General features: G+C 50.3%; 9 protein-coding genes across 9 annotated transcripts; 7 read left to right on the top strand and 2 right to left on the bottom strand.

The window, feature by feature from the left end:
• Positions 1–56: 56 nt before the first annotated feature.
• Positions 57–1,137, top strand: BDV14DRAFT_171769 (uncharacterized protein). Its single transcript, XM_073768477.1, has one exon. It carries the CDS (start codon positions 233–235, stop codon positions 992–994), a length of 762 nt encoding a protein of 253 aa, XP_073628871.1. The 5' UTR covers positions 57–232; the 3' UTR covers positions 995–1,137.
• A 220-nt stretch (positions 1,138–1,357) lies between these two features.
• Positions 1,358–3,452, top strand: BDV14DRAFT_171770 (chaperonin-containing T-complex subunit CCT3). Its single transcript, XM_073768478.1, has 6 exons — positions 1,358–1,531; positions 1,587–1,653; positions 1,703–1,911; positions 1,958–2,548; positions 2,594–3,231; positions 3,281–3,452. Exons 1-6 carry the CDS (start codon positions 1,507–1,509, stop codon positions 3,365–3,367), a joined length of 1,617 nt encoding a protein of 538 aa, XP_073628872.1. The 5' UTR covers positions 1,358–1,506; the 3' UTR covers positions 3,368–3,452.
• On the bottom strand, positions 3,317–4,389 carry BDV14DRAFT_49270 (PRKRIP1 family protein). The gene has a single exon (XM_073776899.1). It carries the CDS (start codon positions 4,045–4,047, stop codon positions 3,484–3,486), a length of 564 nt encoding a protein of 187 aa, XP_073628873.1. The 5' UTR covers positions 4,048–4,389; the 3' UTR covers positions 3,317–3,483.
• A 1-nt stretch (position 4,390) lies between these two features.
• BDV14DRAFT_49264 (ubiquitin-conjugating enzyme E2) lies at positions 4,391–8,621 on the top strand. The gene is made up of 6 exons (XM_073776898.1): positions 4,391–5,041; positions 5,188–5,247; positions 5,305–5,319; positions 5,365–5,463; positions 5,509–8,050; positions 8,106–8,621. The coding sequence occupies exons 1-6, from the start codon at positions 4,979–4,981 to the stop codon at positions 8,525–8,527; spliced, it is 3,201 nt and encodes a 1,066-aa protein (XP_073628874.1). The 5' UTR covers positions 4,391–4,978; the 3' UTR covers positions 8,528–8,621.
• Positions 8,622–9,276, top strand: BDV14DRAFT_49260 (uncharacterized protein). The gene has a single exon (XM_073776897.1). The coding sequence runs from the start codon at positions 8,716–8,718 to the stop codon at positions 9,163–9,165; it is 450 nt and encodes a 149-aa protein (XP_073628875.1). The 5' UTR covers positions 8,622–8,715; the 3' UTR covers positions 9,166–9,276.
• Positions 9,277–10,054: 778 nt separating this feature from the next.
• Positions 10,055–10,871, bottom strand: BDV14DRAFT_49306 (uncharacterized protein). The gene has a single exon (XM_073776900.1). It carries the CDS (start codon positions 10,831–10,833, stop codon positions 10,264–10,266), a length of 570 nt encoding a protein of 189 aa, XP_073628876.1. The 5' UTR covers positions 10,834–10,871; the 3' UTR covers positions 10,055–10,263.
• Positions 10,872–11,102: 231 nt separating this feature from the next.
• On the top strand, positions 11,103–12,705 carry BDV14DRAFT_171776 (uncharacterized protein). Its single transcript, XM_073768479.1, has 5 exons — positions 11,103–11,333; positions 11,393–11,528; positions 11,604–11,772; positions 11,833–11,922; positions 11,978–12,705. The coding sequence occupies exons 1-5, from the start codon at positions 11,315–11,317 to the stop codon at positions 12,338–12,340; spliced, it is 777 nt and encodes a 258-aa protein (XP_073628877.1). The 5' UTR covers positions 11,103–11,314; the 3' UTR covers positions 12,341–12,705.
• Positions 12,706–12,994: 289 nt separating this feature from the next.
• BDV14DRAFT_171779 (uncharacterized protein) lies at positions 12,995–14,830 on the top strand. Its single transcript, XM_073768480.1, has 4 exons — positions 12,995–13,508; positions 13,557–13,715; positions 13,762–14,256; positions 14,304–14,830. The coding sequence occupies exons 1-4, from the start codon at positions 13,162–13,164 to the stop codon at positions 14,314–14,316; spliced, it is 1,014 nt and encodes a 337-aa protein (XP_073628878.1). The 5' UTR covers positions 12,995–13,161; the 3' UTR covers positions 14,317–14,830.
• Positions 14,831–15,004: 174 nt separating this feature from the next.
• Positions 15,005–15,835, top strand: BDV14DRAFT_199369 (uncharacterized protein; the record flags this gene model as incomplete). Its single annotated transcript, XM_073773233.1, has 1 exon — positions 15,005–15,835. The coding sequence occupies one exon, from the start codon at positions 15,005–15,007 to the stop codon at positions 15,833–15,835; it is 831 nt and encodes a 276-aa protein (XP_073628879.1).
• Positions 15,836–15,842: the final 7 nt, after the last annotated feature.

A 15,842-nucleotide genomic window follows, 5' to 3' on the forward strand; every position in this document is an offset into this window, starting at 1 on the left:
ATAGCTCACCCCGCACATGTATCTTGAGGTTAGATTCCAGTACGAGCTTTTAACAAATGTAACCCTCTCAACTTCACACCCGCCAGCCGGAGTATATTACATATCATATTACCGCTACACCTCCACATTGCCCTGCCCTGCCATCTTCAAAAGGCCTGGCAACCTTGAAGTGTTGTGGGTCCACAACCACTTTCAGGTCTGGCAACGACGATAAACCAAAATAGAGACAGCAATGGACAATAACCTGCCAGAAGAGGTGGAAGTTTACCTTGAGGAACTGTTCAAGCGACTCACGGCTTACCTGAAAGACCAGCTTGTCGGAGTATATCTATTTGGTTCTGCGAGTTATGACGCCTACGAGCCTGGCCTCAGCGACCTTGACGTACAGGCTATAGTGAAGGATCAGCTTGACACTGTTGAGAAGCAGGCAGTCATACGCCACTTGAACCAGGCTGCCTTTCTTTGCCTGGCTACAAAACTCGAGTTTGTGGTCTATACTCAAAGCGCTGTGTATTCGGCCAACCGTCACCCTCGTTTCGAGCTTAATTTGAACACAGGACTTCACCAGCCTGATCATATCAGCCTTGATCCCGCTAACGAGTCAAGCCACTGGTTCTTACTCGATATTGCTATGGGACGTAAATTTGGCCGTACCCTGCACGGTCCTGATACAACCGACGTTTTCGGCGCTATCCCTCGACGCTGGATTTTGGAAGCAATTGCGAATTCGCTCGATTGGCACCAAGCAAACGAAGCAAACTCGGCCAACAGCGTTCTCAACGCTTGTAGAGGCTGGCGATTCATTGTCACAGGCGAATTTTCTTCTAAATTGGACGGGGCCAGGTGGGCCATACAACAACAGGGCTGTCCAGACATTGTCAGAAGTGCCATTGCAGCACGCAAAACAGGCGACGTACTCCCTGCGGCTGGGGTGATGACGCTTTACGATATTGTTGTGGCGGCTAACCGTGCCAAACTCGCGACAGATATCTAATGAATCTTGCCCCTATCTGCGGTAGTATGTGAGCCACCTTAGTCACAGAGCAGGTGTGACAATGAAGTTATTCATTTTCTATACTCAAGTTCAAGCAGTCTATGAGGGCGCGAACAGATTAGTTATTGAATTGTGTGGAGGTGTACTCTCTCATATGTTGTATCTTATACAATGATGGTCATAATCATCAAATAGAGTGTCTGATCAAAGGCAAATTTAGAATATAGTAGGTAAGTTACTCAGGAAGTCGCTAGTTCCTCAGGCATCAACAAACAGGGGAGCTGGCACTAATCCCAAAGGAGGATAGCGGCGGTGAGCTTCCAGTCCGCAATCCCACTTCGAGCATTGGAAATTTGAGGTCAAGGCGGGCACAACTTCTCCAGATCTCCTCCCCCAGAACGCGGCTGTTTGACGTTCTCTTTTTTTTAAACTGGGTATCATCCGTCTGTCGCTGGGGATACTTGTCGCGCTTTTTTTCGTTTACCCGTTACACCTTCAGAAACACCGCCAAAATGCAGGCTCCGGTGGTGGTGATGAGTACGTTATATGTCAAAATGACACCCCTATCCGACAGCGAGCTGACATTCCCCAGACACCAACTCTGGTGAGAGACAGGTCGGTCGCAAAGCTCAGTTGTCGAATATTACCGCTGCGAAGACGTACGTGAACTTTCCGTCTCTCCCCCGCTTCCGTCTAACATTCCTTCAGAGTTGCGGACATTATTCGGTCATGTCTGGGACCCAAGGCCATGTTGAAGATGCTTTTGGACCCTATGGGTGGAATTGTTCTTACCAACGATGGACACGCCATTCTCCGAGAAATCGAAGTCTCGCACCCCGCCGCTAAGAGCATGATCGAGCTCAGCCGTACACAGGACGAGGAAGTCGGTGATGGAACAACCACCGTTATCATTCTTGGTATTTCTCATTTGGCCCATCTGCAATTCGGATGCTGACTCTTTAGCCGGTGAAATGCTTGCCCAGGCCCTCCCCCAGCTCGAACGTAACATCCACCCCGTCGTTATCATCTCCGCCTTCAAGCGTGCTCTCGCGGACGCTCTCGCCATCGTCGAGGAGGTCTCGCTTCCAGTCGACATCGACGACGACAAGGCTATGTACACCCTCATCAAGTCATCTATTGGGACAAAGTTCGTTTCTCGGTGGTCGGATCTGATGTGCGATTTGGCCCTGCGGGCCGTCCGCACTGTCTCCTTCGATGCCGGCGGTGGAAAGAGAGAGGTCGACATCAAGCGGTACGCTCGTATCGAGAAGATTCCGGGTGGTCAGATTGAGGACAGCGAGGTTATCGACGGTGTGATGGTCAACAAGGATATTACCCACCCCAAAATGCGCCGAAGGATCGAGAACCCTAGAATTATCCTCTTGGATTGCCCGCTGGAGTACAAGAAGGGTGAATCTCAGACAAACATTGAGATTTCGAAGGAAGATGACTGGAACCGTATCCTGCAAATTGAGGAGGAGCAGGTCAAGCACATGTGCGACGCTATCTTGGCTCTCAAGCCCGACATTGTCATCACCGAGAAGGGTGTTTCAGGTGAGTAACTTGCTTTGATCAACAGATTCAAATCTAATGAAACAGATCTCGCACAACACTTCTTGATGAAGGCCAATGTCACAGCGCTCCGCCGAGTGAGAAAGACGGACAACAACCGTATCGCCAGAGCCACGGGTGCCACGATCATCAACCGTGTCGACGACATCCAGGAATCCGACGTCGGAACCGAGTGCGGTCTCTTCGAGATCGAAAAGATCGGTGACGAATATTTCACCTTCCTCCGAAAGTGCCAGAACCCCAAGGCTTGCACAATCCTCCTCCGCGGTCCCTCGAAGGACATCATCAACGAGATCGAGCGTAACCTCCAGGATGCCATGTCCGTCGCCCGTAACGTCATCTTCCACCCCCGTCTATGCCCTGGCGGTGGTGCTATTGAGATGGCTGTTTCCGTTAAGCTCGGCCAACTGGCCAAGTCTATTGAAGGTGTCCAACAATGGCCGTACAAGGCTGTTGCCGATGCCATGGAGGTTATTCCCCGAACACTCGCACAGAACGCCGGTGCCAGCCCCATCAGGGTCCTTACCCGTATGAGGGCTAAGCACGTTGATGGCCAGACCACATGGGGTCTGGACGGCGACACTGGTGCTTTGGTTGACATGAAGGAGTATGGCGTCTGGGAGCCGGAAGCCGTCAAGCTTCAGAGCATCAAGACGGCTGTCGAGGTGAGCACTTTCAATCTATTATCTAGTAACTCAAGCTAACTATTAACAGTCTGCATGCTTACTGCTTCGTGTTGACGACATCTGCAGTGGTAAGACCGCCCAGCAGGGTGGTGCCCCCGGCGGTGGGGAGGAATAAGTGTGAAGGACGAGAATAAAAACGCGTACATAATGCCACGAAACTTGATCTGTATGAACATCCTAGACTAAAATACAATGGGTATCTTCATATTATACATTTCCTACTCCGCCATCTCAATCATCATGAATAATTAACCCAGGCGTCTCAACAGCAACCTCCGCTTGATCACCTTGCCCTCCACCAGAACCGGCGGCAGTAGTAGACGTCCCTTTATCTTCACCAACATCCATCCCACCCCCCTTCTTTCCCTTCTTCGCCTTGTTCCTCTTCTCCCTCCTCTTCCGATTCTTCTCCGTCTTCTCCTCATCCTTCCTTTTCACCTCCTCCTGCTTCTTCTGCCACTCATCTCCCTCCCGCTCACGATCAACCTCATCCTGCATAAGCTTTAGCCGCTCATACTCGCGCCGCCGACTCGCCTTGTAAACGTGGAACTCGCCCGACCCCGCGCCAGCCGAAGAACCCTGGACGTTCGCGACGATTTCAGGCGGCGCGGGGAGCGAAGACGCTGTTTTGTGTGTTGAGGCGTTGGGCAGTTTAACTTCTTTGGAGGGGTCTTTGAAGAGGTTGGATACTTGGGCGGCGTGCTCGGTTTGGGGGGTTAGGGCGCGGCGCTTTGTTGGGCGGTGGCTTCGGGGATCGGCGCTTGTGGGGATTGACGAGGGGCCTGGTTCGGACATCTTTCCCGGGGGGTTGAGAATCTGAGATTGGTTGTGTTTGAGATGGTGAGATGCTGTGAGGATGGTGGTGGTGGTGGTGGGATGCGGCCGTTGCGCCCGATATCAGAAGCAATTCGCGGGTGGTACAGGGTCAGATTGAGTTCGAGATCGAAGATCGTTGACGCAGTTGGGGGAGTAAAATGTGTCACGGACTGAATAAAAGTACCGTAGACAAATATGTCGTGTTGCGCAAGCCGCGTGTGCTTTTGGTAGGGAAGTGGTGATGACGGTTGAAGGAGTTTGTTCGGTGGAGATCGTCAGTGGCCGAGCTACAGAGTAATCTGTTCTCCTTCTCCACCGGCCATCAACAGACTCTCTTCTTATCCACCTGTCTATCACTCTTCCTTTGTCCGCAATGGTCATTTCGAGATCAATGGCTCGGACTTCAAAGCCAATGGACCATTTTATTCACCTACCTACCTGCAGCATGGCTGAACCTTCGGGCCAAGGTTCTAGTCTGCCAACTGTATTTCCAGCAACAATGCATGCATGTGACAGCTGCTCGCTGCCGTTGGGCTGGACATGACGGTCTTGGAGATGTCTAGACCTGGTGTCTATCTTATATTCTGGCCACCCTTCGTCCTCTCATGCTCCCTATCCAGATCTTGTTCCCATCTTCTTACCTTCTGGAATATCTTGTTTCTTTTTGGATAGAGCCTGCCTTGGACTAAACAAGATCTTCGATACATCTTGCCATACTCTTTTCTGCAATAACTAACCGCATCTGCTTATCTCTCCAATCTATCCGTATCTGGGGAAATTCCTAGAATACTACCGTAAATTGTTCTCTTGGTCCAGCTAAGACCGAAGTCTCTTCTGCTGTGGGCGAATCACGTCACTCCGGCTTACACTGACAACCCCAAATACCATATCTCCGTACCAAGATTGTCTCATGGATGGGCCATCAGAATTACCCGCTTCATCTTCTCGTGATGGGGACAATATCAGACCAAAGGTACGAATAAGGCACCGGGCTTATCCTGTCGCAGGTTTTTTTTTTCAGCCAGGCGTTCGCATCTCAATGCTCAATCCGCAGCTAGGAATCCGCAGGCAAAAACCTTCAGGAGACGGGACACTTACTAACTCGCTGTGTCTGTCCAGTTTGCGTTTGAAGATATTTGTCGTATCAAGAATAAGCCCTCCCTGGTAGGAGCTGTTGTGGTAAGTCCACGCGTAAACCCAACGAACCTCCCATGGTCAAGCTGATGCTGCGAATAGAAAACGGCCGACGATGTACGTTGCCTGCGTCTGCTAACTCCGGTATGCTAATTTTTCAAGCACGATGCTGATGTTGATGATATGCTGGAAGAGATGCCACTTTTCCAATATACTGAGACACCGTTTGAAGTATTTGAACATTTCAGTTGCACGCACATGGTATGCCAAAGATGTCTTCGTTTGTAAATATTCTAACAGTTCTAGCCACCCAAAGGATATTTACTCATTGCTTTCAGTGAGGATTCGCAAGGCTTTGCTCTCATCCATGAAAGTCACCTCGAGCTGATTGATCGACCTCTCCGGCTTGGTGACAGGGTGAAGCGGGACCTCTCCGGCACAATGAGCGGCATTGTTGTCGATGCGACCAGAAAATGCACGCTTGAGCCTGTAGTTTACCAGCCATATGACTTCGAAACGGGCGAGTGTACTTCAGTCAGGTTTACGGAGGACCCTCTCGGAGGCTTCGGACAAGTTCCCGCATCAGGAACCCGTCCATGTATGCTATATGGAGTTCCGGAGTCAGAGCTGCGCAACTTTGAGGACTTTTCAGAAGGTGATTATATCATTCACCATCAGAGATTAGGGGTTATACGTAGAGTGGAGCGTGATATCTCCCTGCTGCTTGCAGATTCAAAAGTTGTGTGCCCGCTGGATACAAACGCTCTCGAGGCGCCATTCCGCGATGACTCTACAACCGAGATGCAATCATGGGACTTGGAAGAGAAGGATCTAGGAGATGGCAAAACTGTGTGGACTTATAGTGAAACAACACACATTTACCCTGGCCAGTCGGTCATCACTAAGAAGAGCAACCTCAGTCCTCGTGATCGTCCTGGTGCGCCAGGCTCGGTGGTCCAGGGATACGTGCTGGCGGCTCCTGCAACAGAGATTTACGTCCAGTGGTTAATTTTCAATGTTTTCTCGAGCGGAGAACGTGACCCTTATCGCCAGATCGACGTGTTCAGAGCTTCCCAATTGCAGGACACCGCTATCGTGTGCGATTTCAACCCGCAATATCCCGGCTCCGGCATAGGCCACGATTCCAAACTTCTTCCAGGCGATCGAGTGCGATTGCGTAATCCGGAATTCGCATACCCCCGTATTCCTTCCGAAGAAACCTTTGGATGCGATTTGAACATATTTCGGGTCGTCTCGGTCAAGACTGAAGTTGTTGTACAATGGCAGGATGGAAGCCGTACCTCTGAGGCGGCCAACTCTCTACTTCATCACAACGACGGTGGTAATGAGTTACATGCAGGGGCTTTGGTTTCTGTGAGAGATAAAGTAACGGTTCTCGACAAATCTTCATTTTCAAGCGAGGGCCATACGGCCCATAAATTTCGCCATCGAAGAACTCAAACATTACGCACACCTATCGGGGTTGTTCAGGAAGTCAACCGAGAACGAGTAGCATCTGTTCGTTGGTATGACAACCCAGGCGTTGAGCTAATCTACAACGGAAATGCATCAAGCTATAGGTCTTCTTTGGGCAAGCTATGTAATGTGGCCGAACAGGTGTCTACCTATGCAATTACCAAGTTCCCTGCACTTGACATATACCTCGGTGCTTCTGTCATTGTTGCTCCGGCATGCATTGAAGAATCGGCAATATCTTCAATGATCCAATATGATAGGGATCCAAAAATTACCGGCGTCCCTCATCTTTATACTGACTGGAACTACCGCAACATATATGCCGTCCAACAGAACAATCTTATAGCAATAAAGTCTGCGATGGTAACATCTGATTGGTTCAAGAACACGACTACGATTCGGCCTCCTTCGCGCCAGCGATATATTCTCCACAGAGACCAAGCTGCGGCAACTAATGACTTCTTTGGAAAGGTTGTTGCAATGGATACCGATGGTGATATCACTGTTCGATTTCCCGGTTTTAGCGGCTGTCATGACGCTCAAGTCCCTTTTGAGAGGATCATGATGTTAGTGACACCTTTTCTCCCTTCGGAGGGCCGAATTGCCAGCACAAGCACTCGGGAAGAATTCTATGATTGGGATTCGATAGAAGATAGAGTCGAGGCCGAGGACGACACTGGCTTGCGAAGCAATGACGAAACTGTCCCTATTGAATCGAGGGAACATCAGACCGAGGGGAAAGCACCAAAGGACATCATAACAAGCGTGTCAGAAATACAAATCGATGATCAAGAGATGCCTCGTGACATAGAAACTACGACCGAGGATACACCTGCGCCAGCAGCTGAAGGGTCCAGCTTACCCCCCATTTTCCGCCTTCCCGTGCCATCCTCACCCCCTCCAAGCTTTGCCCTACTAGAAGACCTACCTCCGTCTGACCATCACTTTCTCAAGTCAAGGAACAAGTCAAACCGGTCGCCCAATTTGAAGCATATGCAGAAAGAATTCTCAATCCTCGAGACGTCTTTACCATCTGGAATTTTTGCAAGGTCGTGGGAATCCAGGATGGACCTTTTACGCGTGATGCTCATAGGTCCAGAAGGGACTCCATATGAGCATGCTCCGTTCGTCTTTGACATGCAGTTCACCTCCAACTACCCTAACGAGCCTCCTGCAATGATGTTCCATTCCTGGACGGTTGGAAGAGGGACCATCAACCCGAATCTCTACGCGGATGGCAGGATTTGTCTCAGTCTCCTTGGAACATGGCCGACTCAAAAGCCCACGGAAATGTGGTCGCCCAGCAATTCCACAGTGCTGCAGATACTCGTCTCCATAATGGGGCTGGTCCTGGTCAAAGAGCCATACTACAGTAAGCCATCTCCTCTCTCTCGTACGTCGTATATAATCTAACCTAATCTTCTCAGACGAAGCCGGCGGCGCTGAGGCCTCCACAGCAAACGTCGGTGAACGTATCGAATCAGCAAAATACTCAGAAAGGGCATTCGTCATGACGCGCAGATTCATCCCATATGCCCTGGAACACCCTGTCTCTGGCCTCGAGGACATATTGGTCTGGCACTACCTCCCTCCACTCTCCAGCCCCAGCCCTATCCCCGGCTCCGACCCGTCAATTCCTCGTCCAGACCTGGTGCGTAAGTCTATTCAGCATGCGCTATCTATGGTTACGCACCATGAACAGACGGCTTTCCAGGAGGCTGAGGATATACCGCGAGCTTCAGAGTTCTGTGAGCGGCTTAACTTGGGGGCTGTTATTCTGTTGCGGAAACATGTTAGTGCTCTTGAAGTGCTTTTGAATTTGGGTAATCCGGTTCATGTTCAAGAATAGAGGTCGTCAGTGGCGATATACGACTCTGTATGGGAGACACGAAGGAAATTGAGGTTACCAGCAAGCACGCGATGCCAACCCTATTGCAGTAATAATCTGCCTAGATAACGTCCGCGCAAACTTCCTTGCGTCAAACTGAACACCGAGCGGCGTTACACTTGCGGACATGAATGATATTATGATCAACAATGTGCCAACTATACTACAACAGAACTTCTATGCCAAAACAGCAGGGTCGATTGATATTTAGGCGTTGGCTTGCACTATCTGTTAGATACGTACTGGCAGTCCATTGTTCGGACTGGGTCGGTTCTTGTAATGTAAGTGACTGCCTCGAGAGTATTTCTACCTTCGGTGGCTGTTACTCAAGCCCTGGTGGCCTATGTCATGGAAATAGTGCGGGGGTCCTTCAAGGATGGGCCAGGCGAGAAAGGGTGCTGTGTATGCAGACCACAATCAATACTACTTCAGCGACAAGGCACAGAAGGTCGGATGGAAGAGGGGGTGCACCTTTCATCCTTAATACGGTGAGGGGGACGGTGAGGGGGGCCATGGATGAATTCAGAGACAAAGACCACGGCTATTTCAACCCCGAAATAAGACTACATCCTAATTATGGATGTAAAGAAAGAAGCTGAAACCATCGCCCCGTGCCTTCCAACTCACTTGGCAACTGGTATTCTTTGATCTCAGACAGACTTTGGGGTTTCTTTGTCCTCAGTCTCCCACTGCCGTCTAATTAAGCTCCCTCACTGCCTCCCCCAAGTTGCTGTCCTACACCAACATCTTTACCTCCTTGTTTGTTCTTCTGGAAATCAAATCCTCTGAAGTAACCATGGCTTTCCTCAAGAAGATAGCGATTGACCTAATCGGGGAGCCTATGAAAGCCGAGTCTTTTGAAAAAAACCATGTCAAACGGTCTTTTCATCAACGATGTTGTGGATGACTTGTCTGGGGAGTCACGGGTAGAGTTACCTGAATCCTACTTTCCCGGTGGATATCATCCCGTTCAACTAGGTGATCACTTAGGCGAAGAGGCTCAGTACAAAGTTATCCACAAGCTTGGCTTTGGAGAAACAAGCACTGTCTAGCTCTGTGTTGGCAAGGAAGGAAGATATGTTGCTGTCAAGATTCATGCAGCTACCATCTCAAACAAGGAACTGCAGGTTACTCGGCGTCTTGTGGAAGCAGCCAAGGCTGATGCCGCTGTCGCGGAGTACTGTTCCCTTCCAATCGATCAGTTCAGATTAATGGGCCGAACGGCACTCCTCAGGTCTTTGTCTTCCCGGCAGCTGGGCCGAGGGTCAAGTCTATTGACTTGAAAACCCAGAACCCTAGTGCTTTCTTGCGAGGTCTGGTGCGTCAGGCTGTGGAGGCTGTAGCTGCTGTTCATCGTCAGAAAATTTGTCATGGAGGTTAGTATTCTGCTCTGAGACCAATTATTCTCAAAAGCTAATGCCGTTTAGACATCCGCCCACATAACGTTCTCCTAGATCTTGACCTGCCAGTCGGTATGGCCGAGACCAAAGCTCTAGAGCACTTGGGAAAGCCGGTAAAAATACCATTTCTGCATAAATAGGGTATTAGCCCTGGTCCAAACACACCAAAGTATATTGTTCCTCCCTTTGAATTTGCCGACAGAACAGGATCCCACGAGACCGACTACACCAAGCTGGTCTCGACCAAGCTCAAACTAGTCGACACCGGAGATGGCTTCGCCACGTCTGAGATGTCATCTAGAGAACCAGGAGAGTGGGATCCTTGGGGCCATATATACGTCGCTCCGGAGTTCCATGTTGAGAATAGGTACGCTGCTGCCGCCAAAAGCGACATCTGGAGCCTGGCGATCTCGATCTTCGAGATCCGCATCGGTGAACTTTCCTCGGCCGAAAGGCTCGCAATAAGGATGAATTCCTAGAGATTCTTGTGACCTTCTTGGTTCTCTCCCTGAGCCTTGGTGGTCTACAACCTGGGGGGAACATCGGCGAACGGTCTACAAGGATGAGCCAGATGCCAACGGAAACGCGGTCTACCTGGAAGCTAGCTCTAACGAGGCGAGCCAGGTAACCATCGCGGACAAAGTTGGAGGTCTCGTTGGTCATGATCTTTGCCGCGAGAGAGGGGCGAAATGGGAGTTGGGATGCCTGTGAAGGAAAAGGAGCTTTTTGCGGACTTGCTGCGGTTGATGTTGAAGCTTGACCCAGCGCAGCGACCGTCGGCTGAGGAGGTTTTGCAGCATCCGTGGTTTTCGTATGAGGAGTGACATCGATGTTTCTTCTCTTATCCAGTATTATTAGTTGCGACATGTTAGGATATTTACGTGTTTTTAATGCTAAAGCTTGTGGTTCGATCCTCGTTATACTTGGTGGTAAAGTAAAAATCGCATTGGCACCTAGGAAGTAGTCTTTCAAATTGCCGGTAGGCAAGTCTCCCTTCACTCAGTTAATTTAAGATAGATAAGCTACTTGATTGGGGACAAAATAATTTTGAGGGGTTGTACTCATTTGGCAGTTCGGGGGTGGCCATAGATAAATTGAGCGACCAGACTTGCGCTCGTTCTTCTCCGCCGCCCTGCGACTCTTCTCTTTCACCACTTCGCTTCTTTCACTCTCCTTCTCTCTCTCACTTCCATCATCCCGATTTCATTCTTTCCAGCTTGTAGGGTTAAGAATTCTATTCTTCCTTCTCTCATTTTCTCTCTTTTGTTTTTATTTCCCCGCGTTTCTTGCTGTTTGAGTATAATCCCTTCTGCAGTGAGTGACGTCGCGTCAACATCCAACCACTACCATGCCATCCTACCGTGTCGGTGAGAAAACCCCCTAATCCTTCTCCCCATCAATCAAGGACTTGCTAACTTCCAAGCAGAGCACGCTTCCAGCGGTCGCGCTACCTGCCAAAACAAGGAATGCAAAGATCAGAAAATCAAGATCACCAGGGGCGAGCTCCGTCACGGCTCTTGGGTTGACAGTGGTCAGTATCAGTCTTGGTCGTGGAGACATTGGTATACTCCCCAGTCGTATCTCTTTTGCTTCTATTATTTTGTTAATTTCCGGCATATCTAATATGACTCTCTCAGGGGCTGCGTCACGCCCAAGGTCATCAGCAACATCAATGATCTGATCGGCGAGGGTGACGACAGAGATCTCGATATGCTTGATGGGTATGACGAGCTTCCGTCTGAACTTCAGGACAAGATCAAGAAGGCCTTGGACCATGGTCATGTTGATGATGCGGATTGGAAGGGTGTAAGTTTTCTCTCTTCTAAGTTTAGCGGTGCGCTCAGCAACAAATCTAATATCGAATAGGATGTTGAAGTGAACAGGCCTGGCCAGACCGGCTTCCGGGTCAGAGCTTCCAAGAAGAAGGCCAAGGACGACAGTAAGGACGCCGACAAGGTATGTACAATCTACCTCACGGTGAGCGATCAACAGAGCACTAATTCGCTAGCAGAAGGACAAGGATGATGCAGCCCACGATGACGAGGTGCCTAAGTCCTCAAAGACCAAGAAGCGCGGTCGCTTCCAGGATGATGAAGATAGCAAAGATACAGAGACTGCCCAACCCAAACGGCCCAAGAGAAAGGCCACAGGCTACCCAAAGAAGGCACCCATCTCTTCTGACGAGGACGACGAGGAAGATGGTGATTTCGAATCGCCCGAGCCAAAGCCCAAGGCTGCAAAGCGCGGTCGTCCGGCTAAAGATGCCAAGACTCCTGCCTCTACCGCCAAGCGCGGAAAGAAGGCCAAAAACACCGCGGAGGACGAGGCTGAGCCCGCAGCTGCGAAGCGCAAGCGTGCACGCAAGAGTACATGAGCTCTCTGTTTCATTCTCGGAGCTTCTCACCGGCCATTCGGGAAATTGTTTGAGATTTTTTGCATCGTGGTTGTAAAGCGTTGTGGGGTGTTCTTGGCCGGTCGAATGTTTGCAATATTTAGTCGAGCAAAATCGTGGTGTCGCATCTGCTCTCATTGCATGGAGTCATATGTTCGATTTGGGCGGGGTGAATGTATCTGGCCATATATGGAAGTTTAGTTTGTATAATGTGCTGTGGTGATACTGTGTCTGGGACTTCTGCTTACTATAAACAAGGTCTTTTTCTCTCAGCATTCTTGAGAATAGTAGCTACTACCACCCTGGCGTAAGGAATTACTGACTGTACATTCCTCCTTCTACAGCGAGTGTTGATATATAGATATCTCACAATGGATCGATACTGACTCCACGTGCTGGACCCTCCGAGATCGGGTGCATGGTGCATGCACAGCCCCTGCAGCCGAATACCTCATTGGGCGAACATGAAGCATAACAGACGCAACTAATTCTCAGTTCTCCAATCACTGACCATACACATTACAAAAATCCCCCGACACATGATTCATCCAGGTAGCCTCGTCACATGATAGCGCGCTGCTGCCTGTACCTTATCGTCATCGTCGGCGCTTCAACTCCCTTCCCTTTCCCTCCCCACGCTTCACAGAGTCGACAAACCCAACGCTAGGTACGAGCATCTATCCACCCTGTTTCTAGACGAAACAGAACAATAGATGCGCGTCCGCGCAAGCCGTCTTCCCAGGACTCTGCTCCTTCTCGATCGCCAGTAGTCAGTCAGTCGGCTGTTCATTTTCCACAGGTCAATGAAGGCCTTCAACTACTACCTCGAGACGGATCTTGTCTTGGAAAGGCTTCCGGGGCTCTTCCCATGCAACGTGCGTGACTCGGCTGAGTCGTTTCTTTCCGACTACGCCGTCCGCTCTTTTCCCGTCTTCTGGTCTCTTCTTCTGTCGCTCCTTTGCCTCTATACTTGGCTGTCTCTCGTCACTTTCCTGGTTCGGTGGATGGATAGCAGTGACAACGCCATGGTTGTCAAGCGCTCTTTTTTCTCGAGGGATAAGGTGGCGAAGGCTACCAAGGCCGCTAGGAAGTCTTTCGATGGGCATGCGAAGAGGAAGTTGCAGGAGTCGCTGGATAGTCCAACAGAGGAGTAAGTATCTTGCATACGTATATCTGACCCTGGTCTAAAATTTTGCAGTCCGCTTCATAGCCCTGTTGTCACCTTGGTTGTGAGCCGCGAGCAGCGTCTTTTTGTGGCTCATGAAAGCATCCTCTCCCGGTCTCCCTTCTTTGACACGGTGCTCAGGGACCAGTTTCCAGCTGGAAGCGTGAACAAGGCGTTGGTCTTACCAGACGAGTAAGACTTATCGATACCTATCATTTCCATCACTAACCAGCCGCAGAGAACCGGAAGTACTGTCCTGCATCCTCGAGTTCCTGTACAAGGGTGACTACACTCCGCGCCTGCAACGCAACAAGAGCCGGAAGACATGGGAACTCGAGAGCTTCATGGACCCCCAACACCCAGGCGGCAGCGGCCTGAGCCAGGCGACGATCTTCCACTCCGGAGTGGGCGATCTCGTCCTCCGCGATACTGCCGTGTACTGTGCGGCTGAGAAGTATGGACTTGAGGGTCTCAAGGACCTTGCCCTACGCAAGCAGGGCTTGCAAAATGGGATCCCGATTGAGATCATCATTCGCTCTGCACGGTACGCTTACGACAATACCCCGGACTCGGAGTACCGCCTGCGCGCCCATTACCTGGCCATGGTCATTCGGACCCGCGACATCTTCAAGCGCAGTGGAACCATGCAATTTGAGATGGAGATGGGACACAAGTTCTTTTTTGATTTATTTGTCGCCATGTGTAATCACATGGACGACCTTGGGGGCATAAGGTATGGAATACTCTTCCCTTGTAAAGAACTATATACTAATCTCACAGGTCTCCTATGTGAGATGAACCCCTGGGGACTCGACATGGCGCATAACAAGAAAACAAAAACTCGCAAAAAAATTCTTTGTACAAATTCAAGCACATCGTTTCCCGCACACCAGAATGCCAGAACAATCCTCCCGAGCCGGCCGAGCGACGCAAGACGTCGTTATGATTGCTTACTTGCTTGCCTTTTCTGCATTGCATCGCGTTCATCCAACTCAGCTCAGCTCAACTCAATCGTGGCCTTTGCCATATAATGCGCGTTCTTTGATTCTGGTTTGTGTTTTGTACAAGTGAAGAGACTGCCAGCTTGACCCCATCTACTGTCCATTTCTGTACCATCTCCGCTCATTTCATTGCTTTGGTACCATCGTGATACCTGGTTCTAGATTGAAGATAGGCCGCCGGGAGATGAATATCATATTTGACCAGGTAATTTGGTGCATTATTAGGGCTGTAGCCTGGTAGAGTTCGTAGATAATGATTTCAGATCTCCCAATTTTACGAGTAGCCAAGTTGACTGCATCTAGTAACTACCAATCACTATTAGTCTGGGAAACTTAGTCAAGGGCTTTTGAATCAGACCAGCGCATAAGCAGCGAGGCTGAGGCTGAGGCTGACATTTAGCACCCAGAAGCTCTGGACAGGAATCAACCCTGGCGAAACTCACAGCCTTATCACCCATCCCCTACACAACTCATTCCAACATGGCGACAAAGCGCCTAAGGACTCATCATGAAGACGATACCATGTCTATATGCAGCACAGACTCATCCAGGACCCTCGACTTCTCCGACAGCGAGCCCGAGTCAGAGACCATCACCCCACTAGTAACCCCCAAAGCCTCACGCCTCCTCTCGCTCCCCATCGAGCTCCGCTTCCTCATTTACCAGTATGCCTTCTCTGCCCCATCAACACCATCACCACCTCTATCCAGCCTCATCCAAATAACCATCGACCGAGGCCACCCCTCCCCCCGCGAAACCAAATACAAACCCCTAAAATACACCCGCACCCCCACCACCACCCTCCCCGCCTTTTTCCTCACAATAAACCGCCAGATCTACAACGAGGCCCTCCCGATTCTCTTCTCCAGCGTCGTCTTCAGCTTCGCCTCGAACCCAACCTCTCTGACATTTCTGCTTGATCGGTTCTCAGACTTGGCGCTGCGCTGCGTCCGCTATCTCCGACTTTACCCCGCTCCGCTGTACACGCTGAATAATGAGCCGCTAGGCGAAAGGCTCTCTTGGACTGTGCTTTGTGCGCAGGTTGCTAAGTTACCTTCGTTGAGGAAGGTCGTTGTTGTCTATCGTTGTCCTGGGGATTTGATGGCGACTTCGGTTGAGGCGCAGCGCGTGCGGTATGGGAAGGCGCTTTCTTTGATTGCTGTTGCGAAGGAGATGGTGTTTGATGAGGGGGATACATCTTCAGATTCACATGAGTATGATATGGAGGAGTGTCGGAGGCGGTTTGAGGCTATAACGGCGGCTCTTACTACCAGTCCTGCTCCTGCCCCTGCTCAGATTGCCGAATTCTGAAGTCTAT

Source organism: Aspergillus stella-maris, assembly GCF_047715825.1.
Source record: "Aspergillus stella-maris strain CBS 113639 unplaced genomic scaffold BDV14scaffold_22, whole genome shotgun sequence".
Lineage (NCBI taxonomy): Eukaryota > Fungi > Ascomycota > Eurotiomycetes > Eurotiales > Aspergillaceae > Aspergillus > Aspergillus stella-maris.

Excerpts from the sequence above, each read along its gene's own strand:
- BDV14DRAFT_49260 (XM_073776897.1), top strand. The coding sequence starts at position 8,716 with ATGTGCCAACTATACTACAACAGAACTTCTATGCCAAAACAGCAGGGT.
- BDV14DRAFT_171770 (XM_073768478.1), top strand. The coding sequence starts at position 1,507 with ATGCAGGCTCCGGTGGTGGTGATGA. Across the intron at positions 1,654-1,702 it reads AATATTACCGCTGCGAAGAC|AGTTGCGGACATTATTCGGT; the intron begins GTACGTGAACTT and ends ACATTCCTTCAG. Across the intron at positions 3,232-3,280 it reads GCATCAAGACGGCTGTCGAG|TCTGCATGCTTACTGCTTCG; the intron begins GTGAGCACTTTC and ends AACTATTAACAG.
- BDV14DRAFT_49270 (XM_073776899.1), bottom strand. The coding sequence starts at position 4,047 with ATGTCCGAACCAGGCCCCTCGTCAATCCCCACAAGCGCCGATCCCCGA.
- BDV14DRAFT_171769 (XM_073768477.1), top strand. The coding sequence starts at position 233 with ATGGACAATAACCTGCCAGAAGAGGTGGAAGTTTACCTTGAGGAACTG.
- BDV14DRAFT_171779 (XM_073768480.1), top strand. The coding sequence starts at position 13,162 with ATGAAGGCCTTCAACTACTACCTCGAGACGGATCTTGTCTTGGAAAGG. Across the intron at positions 13,509-13,556 it reads CTGGATAGTCCAACAGAGGA|TCCGCTTCATAGCCCTGTTG; the intron begins GTAAGTATCTTG and ends AAAATTTTGCAG. Across the intron at positions 13,716-13,761 it reads GCGTTGGTCTTACCAGACGA|AGAACCGGAAGTACTGTCCT; the intron begins GTAAGACTTATC and ends AACCAGCCGCAG.
- BDV14DRAFT_49264 (XM_073776898.1), top strand. The coding sequence starts at position 4,979 with ATGGATGGGCCATCAGAATTACCCGCTTCATCTTCTCGTGATGGGGAC. Across the intron at positions 5,042-5,187 it reads GGGACAATATCAGACCAAAG|TTTGCGTTTGAAGATATTTG; the intron begins GTACGAATAAGG and ends GTGTCTGTCCAG. Across the intron at positions 5,464-5,508 it reads ATTTCAGTTGCACGCACATG|CCACCCAAAGGATATTTACT; the intron begins GTATGCCAAAGA and ends TAACAGTTCTAG.
- BDV14DRAFT_49306 (XM_073776900.1), bottom strand. The coding sequence starts at position 10,833 with ATGTCGCAACTAATAATACTGGATAAGAGAAGAAACATCGATGTCACT.
- BDV14DRAFT_171776 (XM_073768479.1), top strand. Across the intron at positions 11,773-11,832 it reads ATGATGCGGATTGGAAGGGT|GATGTTGAAGTGAACAGGCC; the intron begins GTAAGTTTTCTC and ends AATATCGAATAG. Across the intron at positions 11,923-11,977 it reads ACAGTAAGGACGCCGACAAG|AAGGACAAGGATGATGCAGC; the intron begins GTATGTACAATC and ends ATTCGCTAGCAG.